Here is a 22,100-nt window from a genome sequence, read left to right as displayed (position 1 = left end):
AACATAACGAGGTCAAATTACTGACCTCAGTTACAAAGCAAAATAAGAGAGGTCAAGCCTCTCAACTACATTCCTTAACATTTTCTTTTGGAAAAGAATTATACTCAGAAGTAGTAAGAATGACAGATGACAACTTCTCCTGTCTGCCTTTACAGTACTCACCAAATCTAAGATATAATTATATAGTAAGATAAAGAACTTCAAACACAAGTCACAAGATACCCACCAACAAATGAAACATGTCGATATCTAATATGCATGGAAGGTCTCCATGGCTGTCATCTGGCACCAATGCTAAATGGTTAAAGAAAAATACATTAGCACACCTCATATGCCAACATAAGCATTACATTATTTTTAAAATGCATATACCCTAGTTTATATTCATCTCTTTATAAGATATATATGAACTTGTAAGCTAGAACTTGTACATAAGGCAAACAGTATTACCAAAATATTTTTCATAATGGAGAAAGTTGCACCACCAAAAATGAAATCACAGATGAGAAATTACTGTAACATATATGGTACACATGTTAATACTCACATGCAAAAAGTTTACAAAAGTGTCTCTGAACCACTGAAAGTGATGCCACTGTCCAATGTGCTGCAGCAAACCTTGTTAGTGACCTAAGACAGTCATCCTGAAATAAAGAGATAGATGCAATTAACAAAGAAGCCAGCATATGAAGTACGTTTGATCCCTTGAACAATGTGGGATTGGGGGAGTTGAACCACGTTCCCCCCATAGTTGAAACCTGCATATAACTTGTCACTGTCCCAAAACTTAACAACTAATAGCCTACTGTTGACTAGAAGCCTTACTGATAACATAAACAGTTGATTAACACATTTCTGTATGTTATATACACATTTTGTATGTGTTTATACGTATATATATATACTGTATATGTATGTGTATACGTATGTATGTATGTTAAAAAACCATATATAAGTGAACCTGTTCAGTTCAAACCCATGTTGTCAAGGGTCAACTATAATTCTCTCCTTTCAGGAATCCTAGTTCAAAGCACAGCTAGTCAAAGCAAAGCTGGATTCACATGAGATCTCTCTAGGATCGTTTTAGCTGGTATGGCACAGAATCCGTGACATTCGTAATGACCTGTCTCTAACATGGAATGAATGGAATGGGGAATATCTATCTAATTGTATGCAGAATAAACCAAAGCTACCTCCTTACAACCAAGCTGCTGGTTCTCTATGGAAAAGGATACATGCATCAAAACAAATAGTAAACAACAAAGACTCTCAAGAATGTGATGCAGTATTTCTCTATATTTATTCTAAAGAGATGCTGGAAAATGTGGGAAATCCTCTAAATACTGGGAAGACTATGGGCAAGAAGATGGATGTAACAAATCAAGGTGTCTGCAACCATCAAAAACTGTTAGGGGGACTAGGCAGCAGCAATGAGAAAATTCTTGATGTGAAGTGCAGAATACAGCTGGAACAAAATTAATCAAGTTTAGACACACTAATGAAAAAGACAAGTGGTGTGTTGATAGTTTTTTTCCTGCTTCATTCTCTATTTTCTAATTTTTTTGTAATGTTGTTTGGTTCAACAGGTATTGAGGACCTGTTATGCATTAGTCTTGGTTTTGAGGATCTTAAAATGAAAACTCACCCCACTCCTCCTGCACTCAAGGAGCTACAGCCCTGGCTGGAGGGGGAGGAATGTGTGTGTGGGGGGGACTAGAGAGGAAGGGGAAGGAAAGGGGGAAGAGACAACTGAAGGAGGCAGTACCACAGAAGAGGGATATCCCACTCACAGAGCATGGCTCTGAGGTTTCCCAGGGAAGCCAAAGCTTGAAGAGCCATCATAAAGAGGAGGAGTCTGCTGAGGGCACTGTAGCAGAGGTGAAGACTCTCCAGAGTCTCTCCAGAGACTCTAATTTAATTGACCCATGTAGAGCCTAGGCATTTTTTAATCTCCCCAGGTGGACTACATGAATAAATTGATATGATTTTGTTCTTAAGGGCAGTTTTATGATCTTAAACTTGAATAGCTGGCAGTGATACTAACTACACAGTAAAAATTAGCAAGCTTTGTATATTCCTTCCTCACCTTTCTCAGCATTAACTATACTGTTTTGACATTAATCTGTACTTATTTACATGTTGCTCATAAAAGGCAGTCAAATGTGGTAGAGGGTGTGTTCTGTTTTATATTTCTAATTACAGCATTAAAAATTCAAGAACTAGAATGGTTTTTAGTTTTTTCCCACTTTTCATGTATTTAACTAAGATCTCTGGATGAAAAGAGCTCAACTCTGTTTAAAAGAAAATCATAAAGAATTCTTGTATCATTATAAAGAAATGGGTTTTAAGAGACTCTTAAAAACTGAGAACAAACTGAGGGTTGATGGGAGGTGGGAGGGAGGGGAGGGTGGGTGATGGGTATTGAGGAGGGTACCTTTTGGGATGAGCACTGGGTGTTGTATGGAAACCAATTTGACAATAAACTTCATATATTGAAAAAAAAATAAAATAAACGTACTAAAAAAAAAATTAAAAAATGGGTTTTACTATGAAAGAAGTGAACCTATCCTTAAACAACCAGTTCAAGTTCTTCAGATTACAGACAAGCAGAACCACTGAATTCCCACTCCCCCACTCCGTGCACTGAGTAAACCAAAAACTCACCAGTCTGCAAGGCAAAGGACCAAATAATGGTTTATCTTCATCACTTAAAATTCTTTCTGTGGATTAAAAATGGTTAAGATGATAAATCTGATGTTATGCATGTTTGAAAGCACGATATTGTCAGGTTGTGAAATCTTTAAGTTGTTTCACAAGAATTAACTCTGGATGAAAAAGTAAAAATGAAAACACAACCCCTCAACCAACAAGAAGCTATAACCACCACCAAAATGAGTTCTCTGTTGCTGTGCTTAATTTATAAACTATCAGTCTAATGGTTTGTCAGTATACACTGCCTGCTTCAAAATCTTTATGCCGTTTCTTCATGCTGTTGCCACTTTAAACACCTCATTTAAATACAGGCTCTTACACATAATGCATCTTAGCGTACACTTGTGACTTACAGCGAGACACAACTATAAATCTCTTACCTATGCTTTGGATGGTGTATGCACAACTACCCCAACACATTATGGGTACACGGGGATCCTCCTCATTGGGATGAACCTTCAGTCCCACCTTGTAAGTAGCAGTTCCAAATGTTGTTAGCATTTCTTTTATGCTCTCAGAATAGGGGTTCCTGCAGTGAACATGTATATAATTAGCTCAAAATAATGTGCTCACGTTAATTAAATGGTTTAGTTTCTTTTTATTTTTTTTTAATGTTTATTTATTTTTGAGAGACACAGAGAGAGAGAGAGAGAGACAGAGAGAGAGAGAGAGAGAGACAGCGTGCTAGCAGGGGGAGGGGCAGAGAGAGAGGGAGACACAGAATCTGAAGTAGGCTCCAGGCTCTGAGCTATCAGCATGTTAAAAGCATGACACAGGGCTCGAACCCACGAACCATGAGATCATGACCTGAGACAGATGCTTAACTGACTGAGCCACCCAGACACCCCTCAAATGGTTTAGTTTCTTAACAGCCATTTGCTATGTTGGAATTGAACCACTTAAACTATTTAGAAATAGTGTGTGCAAAGCAGGAATTAAAGACATGCAAACTATGCCTGTGTGAGAGGAGTTATACTTTATTGTGGTTGGCAGGGGTGAGGCCCAGGGCTGAAAACAAGGTATTTGGTGAAAGTCTACATACTGAATCTTAAAAAAGGACCCTTGACCTCTTTCTCCATCATAAGCACATTGGCAATGCATACCCACTGCCATAGATTTTAGTTTCTCCAGTGAAGAATCCTCAGGGGGAAGCCGTTTTACACATTGGCATTTGGGGATCCCACACAAAAGACTGGTGGGGGCCTGATCATTTCACTGTGAAGTTTACAGGTCAGCAAATTTCAACCTGCCCACCAGGTATCCAATGAGCTTTTCAGTGACTTATTCTTGAATAGTCACCCGAGGACCAGTAAACATTTAAGGAAAGAATCAAAGACCAAAGAGATAAACCAAAACAAACCGGTAGAAAAAAAAGAATGCACAGATAACAAAGACAGTATAGAAACCAGCAAACTTGCAAGATAAATTTCTTAGAGGATCAGTCCAAGAGGGTCAACAGAGAGCTAACAGCAGGACTATCTCAAAGAACAGAAAAATCAAAAGGAGAAAATTGTCTAAGAAATATAGAACAATTCTCGTAACTGAAGGATATGTATCTTCAGAGTCTACTGAAAATGAAGCAAAATGAGTGAAAAAAAGATTCATATACCCGAACATCACAGAAAAATTTTAGAGCACTGGGAATTAAAGGGAAGATCCCAACAGTTTCCAGAAGTCATAGTTACAAAGGAACAGGAATTAGAATAATGTTAATTTCTCGACAGATGGCTAGAATTCAGAAAACAATGCCTTCAAAATCTAGATGAAAAATTACTTCTAACCTACAATTCTATACCCTAGCCATAAACTAAGCATCTGGATAAGTAAGTGTATTTTCAGACATGAAAATTTAATACCCAGGCACTCTTTCTTAGGAATCTGCTGGAGAGTGCACCTATGCAAAACAAGGGAGTAAATTAAGAGGGGCATGGCCAGGGGAAGTCTCAGGGTGACAGCTGTGCCTTGTCCTGATCAGTGCAGGCAGACAGAGGCTCCGGGAGGGGGTGGGGGTAGGCTGGGGGGAGGAAGTTCTAGGATAGAAGATCATCTGATGCACCTGAGCAGTTACAAAAGCTACTGCTAGACATTTGACAGATCTATTACACTATGGGTAGGGGGCAGGGGTGGGAAGTAATACACACATAGAAAACCAAGTACATGAAAAAAATAAGGTGATCATTAACCACCAGAAAGAGACAATTATATAAAAGAAAGGAAATAAAATAACAACACGTATCTTCTACCAGTAGAAATAATTATAATGTAAAACTGCCAACTGATTTAACTAAAAATCATGAAATAACTCTACTTGGACACCGGTGAAGAGCAGTAGACAGGGCAGAGGTAAGAGATGAATTCTAAATTGCCAGGCAACAGAAAGAAAACTGCTTAAAAATGATCAGTCAAGAATCAGTCAACTACGCATTTTAACTAGATATATGGAAGTAAATGGTGGAAGAAACAAACAAATCATAGGACTGGCGATGGGGGTGAGGGTAGGGGAAGTAGGAGGCAAAGAAATAATGTTTTCTCTATTTAAGCTTTTTAGTACTGTTTTTTTTTCTTCTTCAAGTTTACGTGTCTTTATTATATGTTTATTCAAAGCTAAACTAGTTGTCTTAAGTTTTATTTTTTAAAATTTTTTATATAATTTATTGTCAAATTGGTTTCCATACAACACCCAGCGCTCATCCCAACAGGTGCCCTCCTCAATGCCCATCACCCACTTTCCCCTTCCCCGCCCATCAACCCTCAGAGTTTGTTCTCAGTATTTAAGTCTCTTCTGGTTTGCCTCCCTCCCTCTCGGTAACTTCCCTGCCCCTTGCCCTTCCCCATGGTCTTCTGTTAAGTTTCTCAGGATCCACATATGAGTGAAAACATATGGTATCTGTCTTTCTCTGCCTGACTTATTTCACTTAGCATAACACTCTCCAGTTCCATCCACGTTGCTACAAATGGCCAGTTTTCATTCTTTCTCATTGCCAAGTAGTATTCCATTGTGTATATAAACGACATCTTCTTTACCCATTAGTCAGTTAGTGGACATTTAGGCTCTTTCCATAATTTGGCTACTGTTGAAAGTGCTGCTATAAACATTGGGGTACAAGTAGTGCCCCTATGCATCAACACTCCTGCAGTACTGTTTTTCTTGAGTTACTATGCCAGGGACAGCATCCAGGTGGCTTTACATGTATTATGTCACAACACTTATGAGATAGATATTAATACTTGTACTTTACAGATGAGGAAACTAAGGTACACAGAAGTCAAGCAATTTGAAAAAAGTCACCCAGCTTGTAAGTAGTGCTGCTGGGAATTGAATCAAGCAGTCTAGCTCCAGAATTTACACTTTACTGGTTTCTATCAATAAACTCACAATAAATATCATGTAATGCTTAAACCTCAGATTTCAAGATCAATGTCCCATAATATTTTGCTCCCTAGCTTGACAAATCATATTCTAACCACTATATTTTTCACTTCAAGTGGAACAAATTTAAAAGAAATAAAATAATATACTCACTTAGGATGAAAATCAGGCCTAAACCCTTCAGGAAGCTGTAATTCATCTAGATTTTCTGAATTCTTTGAAGAAGCAGTATCTAGACAGAAATAAGCATTTTACATTATTATTTATCAGTCTACAGCATTTCTATAAATGTTACTCATAAGTTTTATTCTGAATATAGGTCAAAGAAATTTAAAAAATGACAGGAAAAATTTCCATTAATAAAGACTGGCACGAGATACATTCAGAGCATGAGAAATACTATTGTTGATTAACCAAGGCACCTTCTGTGATCAACTACACTTTTCCTAATATTATAGCCACCAGAACACAGCTAGGGAAGGTAAGGAGAGTATGTTGTTTTGTTTCTATAAAAACCAATGGTATAAATTCTGCTCAGATGGCTTTCGCACAGGTCGTTAAGTGCAGTACATGTTTATGAAACTTGGGAGGTCTTTGGTAATGCCAACAATAAAGTGAGTCAGTCCACCAAGAACCACAGCTGGCTCTGCAATACTCAGTTATATTCCCCACCCCCAGAAGCTCTTCAATAAAATGGGGGAAGAAGTGAAAAGTATTTATGTTGAATGTCCGACTCTTGATGTAAGCTCAGGTCATGATCCCCTGGGGTCATGGGATTGAGTCCTGCATCGGGATCTGCACTAAGCATGGAGCTTGCTTAAGATTCTCACACACACGCTCTCTCTTTCCCTCTGCCCCTCAATTCTGCTCATGTGCTCTCACTCTAAAAAAAAGGGGGGGAGGGGAATAAGTCAAATTTTAAGATGAGAAGTTTCACTTTTAAAATATTCTTAAATAGGGGTGCCTAGCTGGCTCAGCTGGTAGGCCATGAGACTCTTGATCTCAGGGTCATGAGTTCAAGCCCCATGTTGGGCATGGAGTCTACTTAAAATAAAATATTCTTTTTTTTTTTTTTTTTTGTAAGCTATCTCAATGTTTATTTTTGAGAGAGAGAGAGAGAAAGAGAGAGAGACAGAGCATGAGCGGGATAGGATCAGAGAGAGAGGGAGACACAGAATCCGAAGAAGGCTCTAGGCACAGAGCCCAACACGGGGCTCAAACTCACAACCTGTGAGATCATGACCTGAGCTGAAGTCGGACGCTTAACCAACTGAGCCACCCAGGTTGCCCCAAAATGAAATATTCTTAAATAGTTTCTTCTGAAACTACATTTTCCAATAATCTCAGACTTTAGGGGAAAAATGAAAGCAAGTTATCAGAACTTACTAGGAGTACTTTCTTCTTTCCTAAGAACCTGTAATGCTTTTATTTGCTGAGATATTGTTCTAATCCACTGAGTCAGTTTTGGTTGGTCTGAAATATTTAACCTGCTAGAAAAGATTATACAGACTGTTTAGTATTCTGTTGTTGTTGCTTAGTTTATGACACAAAAAGATTCTTTAAATGATCATGGACCTAATAATTTAAACACACTTCAAATAAAAAAAAAAAAAAAAAAAAAAGCTAGGGGGAAATTTGTTGCCTTAAAACAATAAGAATAGTTACCTGCCAATGGAAATGAAAATGTATTATCTGTCACTATGATGCTAATAACACTATTTGTCAAAAATTTCTTTTTTCACAATACTGGAATTTGCTAATATTTCTTAAACAGCACAATTACAGTACCACCACTAGTATTTACTGAGTGTTTAACATATGAAACTTAACAAGCATTTTACAGTATTAGAATTAATCCTCACAATAATCTTATGAAACAGGTTACATTATTTTCCCTACTTTACAGATGAGGAAATTGAGGGTGAGAGCTATGAAACTTGACTAAGGCCACACAGAGGACAGATCTGGCATTCAAACCCAGGTATATCAGACTCCAAAAAAGCCTGTGTTCTTCATGACTACGTTGTAATTGACCTTCATGGGATGGGTAAAACACAACAAAGGTAATTTTTTTCTTTTTATGTGCATTAATCTAATAATGATTAATTTTTCAGTTCAAAGGCAGATTAGGTCACCATGATATTCTGTTATGATTAAAAAGTAGGAGCTTACACTCAAATCTAATAGCATTTTAAGAAGATTTTGTGGTAGCATAAACTAAGACACCATAGTTTGAATCCTAAAATTGAAAAGAACTTCATTTTGAATTGAATCCACATAGCACAGAAATTAACAGTTGATTCATATTCACAAAACTTGAATCAGTATTTGTGCATGTAAGGTAGACAGCACAATTCTAAACTGGTAAATAAAAACCAGATTTGAATAGCAGACGGTATTGAATTCACATCTGAAATGACAATGCCCAACGCTTCTATTAACAAGAAGAACCCTAGAGATTATGAAATAACAAAAATGTTCCATTTTAATACATTAGTAGATTTGCATTTATCAGACCAACTCCTCAGGGTGTACTGTCAGCCAAAAGATTGTAAAAAATTATATTTAACTGTTAGAGTAGTCAATAAAGTCAATTTGAGCAGTTCCTCTATTGCCTATCAATTTCCTGGGCATTTCTTGCAAAGTATGAGGAAAATATTTAAAGTAGGCTCCTAGAAACAAAAGAGACAGTTTTCATAAACACACAGGAATTTTATACCTTCTATAATGTACATGGATGACCAAGAAACTACAAAATGTTGGCCCGTTTCTTTTTAAAAACCAAAATCTTATTTCATTGGTCTACCAGAAGAAATGACTAAATAAAAAAGTATCTGGACAACATTATGCAATTACCTAGAGTGATTTTTCCCCCACCCTGGTTTAATTATCTCATTATCTTCAAAGGAAACTACTGCTTAAATACAAAGGTTTTACGAGCCCAAACTTACCTGTTAAAAATATTTCTCGGAGGAAGCAGCAGAGGAATAACAGTATTACTCAAACACTCACAAAGGGGACAGAGGAATTCTCCGTTTTCTACATCATAGCTTGTATGTAAGCGTAATCTCTGTTGCCTTCGCTGTTCTTTAGCTTGAACGGAATCAAAATACCTTTACAATTAGAGAACATGAGGTATCAAAAACAACGGTAATTCTTTTCAATGAGAGCCACAAGCTTCAACGTTTTAACTAATTTGTTTCCACAATACAAGAATTTACATCTCCAAATTTCTTGGTCCCTGTGCTGTCTTGTCACCTCCCCAGGGCTGGTGGCTACTTCTTAGAGGAAGTACATGATAATTCAATTAGCACAGTGCCAGAATAATCATACTGATTTGCTGGTTTTGCAGAAGCATAGAAAGTACCAAAGTAGAGCAAATTCAAGGTGATCCCATCTTAGTTCGGGGAGCCACGACAATCTCAGGAAGTAACAAGGCAAGTTACTAACACCTTTAGAATCAAGAGTGCACACCCTGGGAAGACACTACTCATCTAGGGTTTATGCCACCGTAAAAATCTTGTTCTTCATCCAGTTTGTTAGGTCACACAGATCCCCATATTAAAAGATATAGCTGATATACTATGAAGCTTCTAAGTCACTCCTTTAACACATATGACAAAGCAACTCAGTTTTGTTATCAGGCAGTGATACACAGTTTTTCCTTTACCATCTTTAGTTCTTTCTCCCTTTCTCTAGAATGAAATTTCCTTTATTTAAAAAGTTAATTTTGAGCCTTCGGATAAGCTTCTCTTGACTAATATTAAGAATATAAATTACCTTTGCCAACAATGGGCATGCATAATGTGCCCACAGCTACCAGTGTGTGTTCCGCAAGACAGATCAGGGTGCATGAATAATGGATCATATTTTTCTGCATTACAAAACAAACAAACAAAAAACAAAACAAAACAAAACAAACCAAGCATTTAATCTTCCTATAACAAATGTACAACTTTAAATTGTGAAATCCTTGATATGGGGTCGCATACTTGAAATGGAATGCTAGTTTATTCCTTTGAGATACTAGTAATTTATGCAAGACCCTGGATTATTGAGAAAGCAAGACTCTAATTTTCATCATCCTGAGCAAATTAAACATCCCTGAATTGTTAACTGAAACTGGAGTTCTGTATTACGTACATCCAATCTTCTGAACATTCCACGCTTTCAGGGCACTGAGAGACTCCCATTCCCTCCAAAAGCCCTGAGCTGGTAAGAGGAATATTCTTCACTGGGCTGCCTTTAATACTTTAGGACACCTGGGTCACAGTAAAGGTGTTGTGGCAGCAATGAGGCGCCCCCTAGGGGAGAGTCTGCCTAAATACACTAATGCAAAGGAGAGTCACAAATGAGAGCCAAAGGGGGAGCAAAATGTCCAGGACAGCAGCCCAGATGGGAAAGAGAGTAATTCAGACAGAGCCTTCCATTCTGGTGCTAATTTTTTATATTCAAAGGAGATGAAAACATGAATATAAACATAAGATGGGTGCCTGGCTGCTTTTGGAATTTTTGGAATTCTCTATGTAAATTAGTAATCTTAGAAATTCTACAACATTCTACAAACAATTACTCAAGTTTCAGTTTGGCTTATATACCAGAACAGTGCAAATGTCACAGCATAAATACAATCTTTTCTGATATAAATTGTGAAAGCATTTGGAAAACCTGCTTATAGACAGCCCAAGTTTTTTCTTCACAAAATAACTAATTAAATAAAATTGATAATTTTATCTTTGGCCTAGAATGAAATTTATAAACCGCTTAGTTGAAATGATCATTTTTTAAGATGAAGCAGATCAGTCTTTCTCAACTAGGTGCTTGAGATCCACACTGTGAAGACTTTCCTTATGGAGAAAAGGCTATCTTATAAGTGGGCTTTCAATTCTACAATGTAAAAGGCACTTGCTAAATAAGCGTTTTGCAAATTCCTAAGACACAGCTCCTACTCTCAAGAAGTTTACTGGAAGTCTTGAGGCATATGCACATAGAAACAAATCTAAGAGTATTGATATCAAAGTGTCTGTGATGGAAACAATAATGTGCAGCTTAGATGCCCCTGGAGGAATGAATGGCCTACTCGTTCCTCAGCAGTTGGAAGAGGGCACTTAATTGTTATTCCTCTTTAAGGGACAACTGCTTCACTCAAAGTCACACCTCTTTCCAGAGGTGGCCCACAACCAGTCACTGATCAGTGTTGGGGTTTAAAGACCAGTCCCCCTCGCTCCAACTTAGGACACCTCCAAAGGGCCATCCAGCTCCAGAGTTCCCATAGGGTAGGAAGAGGCCTTTGGGGGATTGCACTGAAGCTCACCTTTTCCCTTTGCCCAAACCTGCTTCCCTCCTCTCCATCCAGAGATGTTGATTCCAAGGCTCTTCCAAGCAAATGCCTTGCACGGTAATCTCTACTTCAAGAATCTGCTTTCTGGGGAACGCTATCCGTGATATTATCACTACTTCACATCAGAATCTGGCTCAAGGACTGCTTCTCACATACGTAACTCACACAACCATTCCCAAGAGGTTCCATTTTGGATCGATCCATGAGACAAAATTATTATTATTTCAGTGTGCCAACTAATTACTAGGACTTTACAAGTGTGCTAAAGAATGGGAAAGACTGTTAAGTACCAAGTATGTTAATGTTCTATCACAAAGAAAAGCTTTTTTTTTGAATCTCTGTTATTTACCAGCTATGTAATTCAGGACTGATAGTTAACCTGCTGGAGTGTTTCCACATCTGTCAACTGGAAAATTTCTGCCTACGGTAAAGCTGCCTAAGACACCACCAACACTACAGAGTTATTATTAGATTAATAAAATTTCTGTGTCACACCTGAGTGGCAGTCATTAAGGGGGAGGAGAGGATCTAGCTTTGAATGACTTACCTGGATCCTGAATGAATTTACTCCTGTTTTTTGATAATACAGTTGATCTTTGAACAAATGCTGCCAGGACCATTGCCTTGCTTTCCACCTTCACCTCTTGCTCCTCTTGACACAATATACAGGTAACAAACTGTCTCTGTTCAGGGACCTGAGTTTGTGCTGGGCCCAATGCTGTAAGTGTCGTATCTGAAACCATAGGGCTGCAATAAAAAGTGTACGAGTTTCATCAATGAGCCTAAGAAGTTTCCATTTAATCATAAAACAGTGGACTCCAGATAGGTACATATTCCACACATGTGGTTTTGATGATCTGAGCGGCAGAAGTCTTTCACATAGATCAAACCATCTCCTGTAATCCTCACAGCAATCCAATATGCAACACAGAAGCCAGACACTCACTTAACTGACCCTAGTGCACTCATTCTTTTATGACTGTCAAGGGTGTTCTGTGTGACCCATCATCCTGAGCAGAAACATGGTATCTATAGTCAGATATATACGTATAAACATATCAATAAATTCAAATTCTAAGAGTAATTCCTATAATTGGAAGCTGTAAAATTTACCTACCAACCCTTCTAAATTACTTCAGGGTTCAAAGTGTACTTCTTTAAAAAAAAAAAAAAAAATATATATATATATATATACACATATATATACACATATATATATTATGTTTATTTATTTAAAAAAATTTTTTAAAAAAATGTTTATTTATTTTTGAGACAGAGAGACACAGCATGGGCAGGGAAGGGGCAGAGAGAGGGAGACACAGAATGTGAAGCAGGCTCCAGGCTCTGAGCTGTCAGCACAGAGCCCGACGCGGGGCTCGAACTCATGAACTGTGAGATCATGACCTGAGCCGAAGTCGGACGCTCAACTGACTGAGCCACCCAGGCGCCCCTATTTTATGTTTATTTTTGAGAGAGTGTACAAGCGGGAGAGGGGCAGAGAGAGAGGGAGACACAGAATCCAAAGCAGGCTCCAGGCTCCAAGCTGTCAACACAGAGCCTGAGCAGGGCCCGAACCCACGAACCACGAGATCATGACCTGAGCTGAAGTCAGACGCTTAACCAACTGAGCCACCCAGGCGCCTCAAAAATATACTTCTAAGGAAGAAAAGCAACATCTTTTCTAGTTGAGAAACCAATGGTCAAGAGATTAAAAAATGTTGATTATTTTTTACCTATTATCAAGAACAGCGGAGGCAGAGGCATCCAGTTCTAAAGTCTGCTGAAAGAGTTCTTTGTTCTCATCAATAAAGTGCCGTTGCATCTCAGACATCTGGGCCATGATCTTTTCTCTGCGGAGCCTGGCAATCTCGGCTTTTCTCTTCCTCTCAGCTTTGTCTTTGTCTCTTGAACTCTGAAATTATGCTTCATTTAATTAGACCATTAGATGCTAAATGCACATTTTTACCCCAAGGGAGAACTATCTTTATTGTAAATACTGGTTAAAAACTATTTTATAATCTCATTTATCTAAACAAGAGAAAAGATTTTTTTAACCTGTTAAAAAAAAGGCAGAGCAAAAAAAATTGCTACAATAAATAAAGATAAACAGTGGCACGTTTCTTGGAATTCACATTTTTTGTGAATATCAACTACCAACTTATTGCAGACAAATTAAATTACTTATAGTGAACTTGCTACAATGCTGCAGTAGGACCACATGCTGCCTCTTATACCTCCTCCATTATGGTTCCTTCAGTCTCTGCCACGGGACTGGTGGACGAACTCTCTCTCATCTTCTTAATAGCATTAAAAGTCTATGACAAAAAGGATCAGTTATTTGGAAGCTATGAAATATTATCAAAATTTAAAGATAACAAACACTGAATGTTTCTTGCAAAAAAGCAGAGCGATGCAGGAAATTTTACCTTTAATATCCACCTAATCATGTCTTTGTGGACGTCTAGGTAGGGAGCATTCTGTAGTGTTTCCAGCATAGCCAGTATGCTAGGAGAGTTGTTTGGGGCTTCACCAGGTTCTAAGGCAGAAAAAATAAAACTCACGATAACAACAGCTACCACTTCACAGTGCTTATTACTGTGCATGAGAAGATAAATAAAGTTGCTTATAACATCATCTGCCCATCATTTAATTACAACTCTGCTTTTTAGAGATTTTCAATATTTCTTAAAAATGTAATATATCTGTACTTTTCAAACAAATTGTTAACTAGAATGCTTTCATCATTCAAAACGGACATCTTACACCAAATGATTATTTTAACATAGCTTTTAGCAAGATTAAATAAAAACCCAGCTGAAAGGACTACCTCAGATTTTACAAAGTCTAAGAAAAGAGCTGGATTACAGGTGTGTGTGTGTGTGTGTGTGTGTGTGTGTGTGTGTGTGTGTAAAAATATATCAATGTGTTTTGGTCTTTTAATAAAACCTAGATTCAAAATAAAATCCATTTCTCTCTCTGTAAGTTATTTTTTATTTGAGGGAAAGACATACATGTCAAGTCCATAATCTCAAGAGTATACTTAATCTAATGTTAGCTGATTTAGTTTTATAGTCAGAAATGTCCAGTTCTTGATTTTCTTTAAGTGCTGCCATTTAGGCAAAATATTCCTAGGAGGGGAAGAGACTAAACTATGCGCTCTTTAATATTCTTTCAGATCTAAAGTTCTGTGGCTATAGTTTAGGGATTTGACTCTAAACAGTGTGGTTTCTTTTTTTAATTTTTTTTTTTAACGTATATTATTTTTGAGACAGAGAGAGACAGAGCATGAACAGGGGAGGGTCAGAGAGCGAGGGAGACTCAGAATCTGAAACAGGCTCCAGGCTCTGAGCCGTCAGCACAGAGCCTGACGCGGGGCCAGAACTCACGGACTGTGAGATCATGACCTGAGCCGAAGTCGGACACTTAACCGACTGAGCCACCCAGGTGCCCCTAAACAGTGTGTTTTAATTATATAAAATGTTTAAAGAAAAATATAAGGAGGGGCGCCTGGGTGGCTCAGTTGGTTAAGCGCCCGACTTTGGCTCAGGTCATGATCTCGTGGTTCATGGGTTCGAACCCTGTGTCGGGCTCTGTGCTGACAGCTGAGAGCCTGGAGCCTGCTTTGGATTCTGTGTCTCCCTCTCTCTCTGTATCTCTCCTGCTCACACTATGTCTCTCTCTCTCTCAAAAATAAATAAAAACATTTAAAAAAATTTAAAGAGAAATATAAAGAATGTTCAGAGAAAATGATGATTATTGAAAAGAAAGACAAAAAGAGAAACAGAATCTGAGATTGTATAGTGATGAGTGGATGAAATTAGGGAGTTTTCTGTGTGGTTATCCTGAAGTAAAAAAAAAAAAAGATGGCACAAGATACAATGCTAATCCACAGAAAGAAATACTGACAGAGAAAAGAATAGGGAAAGGCTGGCACCTAACAACATAGTCTTCAGTGGGCAAAGGCAGTTTCCTGTCTTCCTCCCACTTTCCTGGATGAGGGCAAAAGGGGAAAAATAGAGAACTAGCAGCAAATAAGACCACTCCTGTCATAACACCTACTGTCACTCTCAGGATACCACCACAAATTCTTTAAAATACCTCAGCAAATGGATGATTGTAGGTCTGGGGCAGGGAAAGCACAAATGCGCCTGGGGCATCTTTTGTGCCAGAAAGCAATGTGGTGCGCAAATACTAATGGGCTTGGGTCAAAAGAACAGTGAAGCCAATTGAATAGATTCCCAGTGACCAAGATTGGCAGTTTAAGCTTCAAAAAGAAACTATTTTAAAAAGGAAATCTTGATATGTGACTATAAAACACTGAATAAATAAAAATCAAAGAGTAGTATTTTTTTCTTTTTTTAGAGAGAGAAAATGAGCATGTGAGCAGGGGAGAGGGGCAAAGGGAGAGAGGGAAAGAGACTCTTAAGCAGACTCCACGCTCAGTGCGGAGCCTGACACGGGGCTCAATCCCAAAGCCCTGGGATCATGACCTGAGCTGAAATCAAGGGTTGGTCAGTCAACAGACTGAACCACCCAGGTGCCCTCCAAGAGTTATATTAAAAACCAAAAACACAACCATCCTAAGCAAACAAAAAAGATTTACAGTTGTCACCACTGAAGGCAACTTTAGACCAACTGCTTATTTTGAAAATCAGTAAAGGAAAACCTTTTCCTTAGAGAAGAAACACGATGGCTAAAACAAATGGTTTTAAAAAGTGTGCAAATATTAAAGTAAATATAGCAAAGTACTAATTACTGAATCTAAGTGGTAGGTACATGGATGTTTACTGTACTAACTCTTGCCTGTATGTTTAAAATTTTTAATAATAAAAAGCTAGTAAAGAGGTGCCTGGGTGGCTCAGTCAGTTAAGTGTCTGACTCTTGATTTTGGCACAGGTCATGATCTCAAGTTGGGGAGACTGAGCCCTGCGTTAGGCTCTATGCTGACAGTGTGGGGCCTGATTGGGATTCTCTCTCTCTCACTCCCTGCCCCTTCCCTCATGCACACGCTCTCTCAAAATTTAAACATTAAAAAAAAAAAAAAAAAGCTAGAAAAAAAGTCTCCTGGCCTTTGAGAAAAAAATCACATTACTTTATATAAAATGATACACTAATTCCCTATAGCACATTTTCTTCTTTTCAGTGTCTTTATAAGGTAATAGCAATAATGTAGAAGTGAAATCCTGATAGCATACTTTGTGTTTTCAAAAGCATATGTGAGAATTTAAATGTATGCACTATATTGATTTCAAACTAAGGACTCCTCATTAAGGTTTTCAGTTTATAAATTAAAATTTATGTATTTTAAGTATGCACAGTCCCTAAGTATTTTTATGAATATATATCAGGATCTGATATAGTACCTTTAACACACAGATGAATACATACAGCCTCAGAAATTTGGATCCATTATAACCTGTTTAGAATTTACATGAGCAAATAAGAGGTTATATTCCATATTTAAAATCACTGGTATCTTGAATTAGTTTAGTAAAAAGTGTATATACATACTTGATATCTTCTGAGTGAAGGTAAATGTTACTACATGCTCTTCTGTGACACTGTCCAAATGCTGTTTTTCTTCCTGAAGTGCCATTCCAATTAAATGTAACACCTCAAATAAAATATTTTGTAACTTTTAGTAAATCAAAAACCAAGTACATATTTTTGTAAGAAATAACAAAAATGTTCATGATTGAGAAAAGATAAAGCAAACCACTGAAGACCAAGTGCAGTAAAAAAACAGGCTGAAGTACTAATTTTTATTAAATTCAAACTCTGACCAACCATTCATATAATATGTACTTTTCAGTTTTATGCTATCCCTATACTATGGTCTTAAAAAAATCTTCAAAGAATCTCAGTGGCCAAATAATTAGAGCTGAAAGCATCTATCATGTAATGAGCTAGTCTACAATACTCTCTAGTTAAATTTCTCTAAGGACTAAAAATCTTAATCATCTCAGAAAGACAGATACTTTTATTTCTAATGCCACATAACTTATAATGATGTTAACAGTTCTTCTTTATATCTCGCAAAAAATTCCTTACCAGGCTTCTAAGAAAATATAAAATTACACCGAGTCTATTTGCATTTTTACTGCTCTTATCCTGCTCCTCAATTTTTGAAGGAGATGTATGTAGGGCGTCTGTTCGTTTCCCCACACAAAAAGCTACTGTGGCTGTTGGAGACTTGGATGAATTAGGTTAGCTTGAATGACACAAAGCAAATGTACACAAAAGGTAAATAGCCTTCACTCTTTTTTTTTCTCCATCATTTCCGACAAATCTTTTGCTCAGATAATACTGATGGTCTCTAGTAGACCAAAGCTTTGTGCTTTTATGTTTTAAGCATATTTATAAATGGGAGGGGGGTATAAGTATACACACATCTTAGCCAATGAGATACTTGAGGCTGCTGAGACAATGGAAAGAAAAGTAGCTTTGGAAGAAGGCTCTGGAAGAATGCTCACTTTCATTTGTATCCTGGCTTCACTGCTTTCAAGCTACATGGCTTCAGGGAATCCCTCTGAGCCTAATTTCATCATCTTTAAAATGGAAAAAACCAGTTTCCCTTTAGAGTTCTGAAGATTGCAAATACTGTACGTAAAAGTACTTAGCACAGAATAAGGTACAGAGTAGGCTAAGTCTATTAACTGAATAATTACTATTATGTTATTTACTAATTGAGTGACACGCACAAGCTGACTGAATCTCACTGAAAACTGACTTGCTCATCTACATAATGGAAAAAGTTGTATCTACCCAAAAGGGATGTTGTGTGAATTCAATAAATAAATAATTCAAGAATGACTTACATCAAAGCTATAAAGTAAAATACCAACAAGGTTCTAGACATGTCACTTACTAGCTATAAGACCATTAGTCTGTGAGTTTCAATTTCTTCAACTGCAAAATACACATACTGATGAACCCACGGGGGTTTTGAGGGAATTAAATAAAAAACACAGGTCAAAGATAACACATTATACAAACGTCAGAGTACTGCATAAACAAAGACATATCACCAACAATCAATGAGAAGCAGATAGGCCAACAAGAAAAGGGAACCACAACCATGTGGTACAAAAACATATCTGCCTGGCTATCATTTTCACTGTCAGACACAAAAAACAGTAATAATATTACTATATTTCAAATTAAGGTAACATGGCATTTTGTGCTAAGTTGTCTGTATATAGATATGGACAAGAATATTCTGGCTTTTACCAAAAACACACTGAAATATAAGTAATAAATGTCTTCAAACCTACCCTTTGCAGCATGGACTCAGACCAGGCATATCCATTATGTTCTACAGCCCACTGCAGTATTGTCCTCATGATGCACAACATCACGTCTGACTGCAAAATGTTTACCAGACTTGCAAACAGAGGGCAAAATGGAGGCAGAACTGGAGGTGGAAGTGCTGCACAAATAAAGTTATTATTGGTTTCTTTGTAGAACATGCTTAAAAAAAAAAAAAAAAACAAAACCAAACAAACCTATCCCTGTATTAGATACTTTTGATAGGTCTTCATTCAAAGAATATCCACTAATACACGTTAAAACTATATTTTGCCTTCTCAAGGTCAAATGCATAAAAACAGCTACAAAAATAGAAGCAGTACAGAGGAAAGCTTTGTTTTCCCTAGAAATGTCTTAGGATCTGAGACAAAATCAGTAACCCAAAGGTGACTCAGTACTAATTATTCCTATATTTGCATATTTATTAGCCTTGAATGCTCCCTCGGAAAGCATATATTTAAATCTTTCACTTCATCAAGGATAATCATTATAGTCGATAGAAAACGTTTAACAAGGAGAAGAGACTGACAAGAGAGTTTTAGAAAGATTAAAAGTACCTGTATCTTCCCTATTTTGTCTTTTCAATTTCCGTTGAGCTTCCTCTGCCTAATAAGAAAGGAAGACATTTGGACAGGGAATTAGCAATGCACAACCACCTAATACCCAAAACTACTAAGTTAGTCTTTGTCATATCATCTTCTGATTTCATTTTACTTATTTATTTACTTTATTATTTTTTTTTGTTGGCGGGGGTCGGGGGAGAGGTGGAGGCGGAAAACTGAGGATCTGAAGCAGGCTCCATGCTAACAGCAGAGAGCCCAATGATGGGCTCGAACTCATGAACCATGAGATCATGATCTGAGCCGAAGTCAGATGCTTAACTGACTAAGCCATCCAGGTGCCTCTCATCTTCTGATTTGAGAAGAGATTTACCCTTAGTTTTATATATAGTCCCCCCCTCCCCACACCGACACATCAAGGTTATTTTTTTCCCCACTAACCATCCCCCCCACCCCCCAAACCCCAAGGAGTTCTTTCTTATTTTAAAAAGCAGGGGAAACATATACAAACCAAAACCAAAAAAGTTATTTGGGTCTGAGCTCTGCAACACGCATCTAAAACTAAACAAAAGCTTCATGTTCAAGTTTAATTAACGCCATCTACTGAAAAAGTATTTTAAGAGTAGACTGCTAAAAGACAAAATTTGACTAAGACTCATGAGGAAAATTCCATAAATTTCTATGGGAAAACATGTTAAGTAGTAGCAATTCTGAAATGAACATAAAATGGCTTAACTGACTATTACATAGGTTGACAATCTGTCTTCAAAAGCCAGTAAAATACAATTACATATGTGTGGTTATGTATATAATTATATAGATCTTATGTATGTAGCAAACATGGGGAGGGGGAACCCAAAATGTTAGGAAGTGATATTTTAACAATTTTTTTTTTTTTTAACATTTATTTATTTTTGAGACAGAGAGAGACAGAGCATGAACGGGGGAGGGTCAGAGAGAGGGAGACACAGAATCCGAAACAGGCTTCAGGCTCTGAGCTGTCAGCACAGAGCCCGATGCGGGGCTTGAACTCACAGACCGCGAGATCATGACCTGAGCTGAAGTCGGACGCCCAACCGACTGAGCCACCCAGGCGCCCCTAGGAAGTGATATTTTAGGTAATCTATACTTTCCTTCATTATACTTTTTATATTTTTCAAATTTCCTATAATAAAAATGTATCCTTTTTCAATCTCTGAAAAGCAGTAAAAGTTGTTTAGGAAAAACAAAGAAACACAGATCTTCCTCAGTACACTTTAAATTTTCCCAATTACCTTGGACTGCTCTGCCCTTGAAAAGTGATAGAAATACAAATTGAACTCTTTGGCGCACTCTGGTTTCAGTTCGTACATGCCTCGTCCTGTTAATCCAGGTTTTCTATGGAAAAAAAGTCCTTAAAATATTATTACTAAAGTCATACACTAATTTATGACACAAGCTTAGATAACAGAATAAAAAATCAAAGCTCTCATTTACTTCTGGTGGATGTAAGCTGTTACTATTTTCTATGGGTTAATTTGGCAATCTACAGCAAAGCTCTATGTACATCATTTTGCCCGACACATCCACTTTGAATTAATCCTAACTGGACAGGTGAATGTGATGGTCATTGTAGTGACAATTCAAAGTCTAACTATAGGGAATAGGTTATGCACATTACGACACCTCTAAACAGTTGAACATCACTAAAAGTAATAATAATTTTTAAATTTTGACATATAAAGATATCTCTGATAAGTTCTACTTATCAGAGTAGAAGTGGAAAAAAGTAGGTACAATTTTAAGGTTTAGAGAATCTTTTATATATATATATATATGTGTGTATATATATATATACACCTTTTATATATATTATATATGTATTTCTGTATTTTCTCTAAAAGCAAGTGTTGTATCTTTTAATTTAATTTAATTTAATTTAATTTAATTTAATTTAATTTAATTTTAGTCTTCACACCCAGTGCAGAGCCCAATGCAGGGCTTGAACTCATGACCCCAAGATCAAGACCTGAGCTGAGATCAAGAGTCAATGTTTAACTGGCTGAGCCACCCAGATGTCCCCATATATTGTATCTTTATAATCAACAAAAATAAAGACATTACTGTTGGGGTGGGAGCAAGGAAAAAGCAGCATTGAGAAGCTGCCTCAACAACCTTAGTGGGGATAAACTGGTTTACTGACTGGGCAATGCACTGGAAGAGTGAAGGCAGTATTCAAAGGCCATCCCATAACTTAGGAGGCACATTCAAATGAAAACGAAGAAAGCAGTTTTAAGAAAGCTCAATGCACTGCCTTAGGTCATCTGTTCAGTTTAATGTCAATTATCTGAAACTATCAGCTATGAACACTGGTTCTGAGCACAGCGAACATTCTCATAAATCAATTTTAGTTACTGAGTGAAGAGCTAGATCAGAAGAGTGAAAGGACAGTGAGAAATCTAGTTCAGAATTATGTATCTGAAAAGGCTGTCACTCTCTGAAGGCAACAATTTCATTCTCAGTTCCATCAAAGGAAACGCCAAGAAAAATTAATATATTAAAAACAACTGAACTGGAAACAACAGGAAGTAAACTCACTTGAAATGCGCAACTGCTTCAATTACGCTCTCCATGCCAGTCTCCTTGTTCTCCTAACAGTATGAGAAACAAGTGTGTTTCATGTTAATTGTGTATCTGCTAGCACTTTAAACATTGTGCTTTTCTCTCTCTCTTTTTTAACTTTTATTTTTGAGAGAGTGAGACAGAACGTGAGCAACGAGGGGCAGAGAGAGAGAGGGAGACACAGAAGCAGGGTCCAGGCTCTGAGCTG

The 22,100-nt window shown here is 37.4% G+C and overlaps 1 protein-coding gene across 9 annotated transcripts in view; it reads right to left on the bottom strand.

The window, feature by feature from the left end:
- The window catches only part of UBR2 (ubiquitin protein ligase E3 component n-recognin 2), a 124,036-nt gene that overhangs the window by 16,973 nt on the left and 84,963 nt on the right, over positions 1-22,100 (bottom strand). For 6 of the 9 annotated variants that reach the window (XM_007085189.3, XM_007085188.3, XM_042986370.1 and 3 more), the window contains 17 exons: positions 21,869-21,921; positions 20,566-20,668; positions 19,289-19,337; positions 18,698-18,852; positions 16,935-17,037; positions 13,850-13,959; positions 13,658-13,738; positions 13,157-13,335; positions 11,971-12,170; positions 9,863-9,956; positions 9,034-9,195; positions 7,469-7,572; positions 6,236-6,314; positions 3,093-3,241; positions 2,665-2,720; positions 548-644; positions 227-294 (listed from right to left, as the gene is read on the bottom strand). In XM_007085189.3, the coding sequence (XP_007085251.2) occupies positions 227-294; positions 548-644; positions 2,665-2,720; positions 3,093-3,241; positions 6,236-6,314; positions 7,469-7,572; positions 9,034-9,195; positions 9,863-9,956; positions 11,971-12,170; positions 13,157-13,335; positions 13,658-13,738; positions 13,850-13,959; positions 16,935-17,037; positions 18,698-18,852; positions 19,289-19,337; positions 20,566-20,668; positions 21,869-21,921 (1,842 nt within the window). Of the gene's footprint in view, positions 1-226; positions 295-547; positions 645-2,664; positions 2,721-3,092; positions 3,242-6,235; positions 6,315-7,468; positions 7,573-9,033; positions 9,196-9,862; positions 9,957-11,970; positions 12,171-13,156; positions 13,336-13,657; positions 13,739-13,849; positions 13,960-16,934; positions 17,038-18,697; positions 18,853-19,288; positions 19,338-20,565; positions 20,669-21,868; positions 21,922-22,100 lie in introns of those variants that run through there. The other 3 variants (XM_015538937.2, XM_015538938.2, XM_042986374.1) reach the window with 3 other exon arrangements.

Source organism: Panthera tigris, chromosome B2, assembly GCF_018350195.1.
Source record: "Panthera tigris isolate Pti1 chromosome B2, P.tigris_Pti1_mat1.1, whole genome shotgun sequence".
NCBI classification, from domain to species: domain Eukaryota; kingdom Metazoa; phylum Chordata; class Mammalia; order Carnivora; family Felidae; genus Panthera; species Panthera tigris.
Note: the sequence above shows the minus strand (reverse complement) of the source record. Positions and strands in the feature narration are given on the sequence as shown.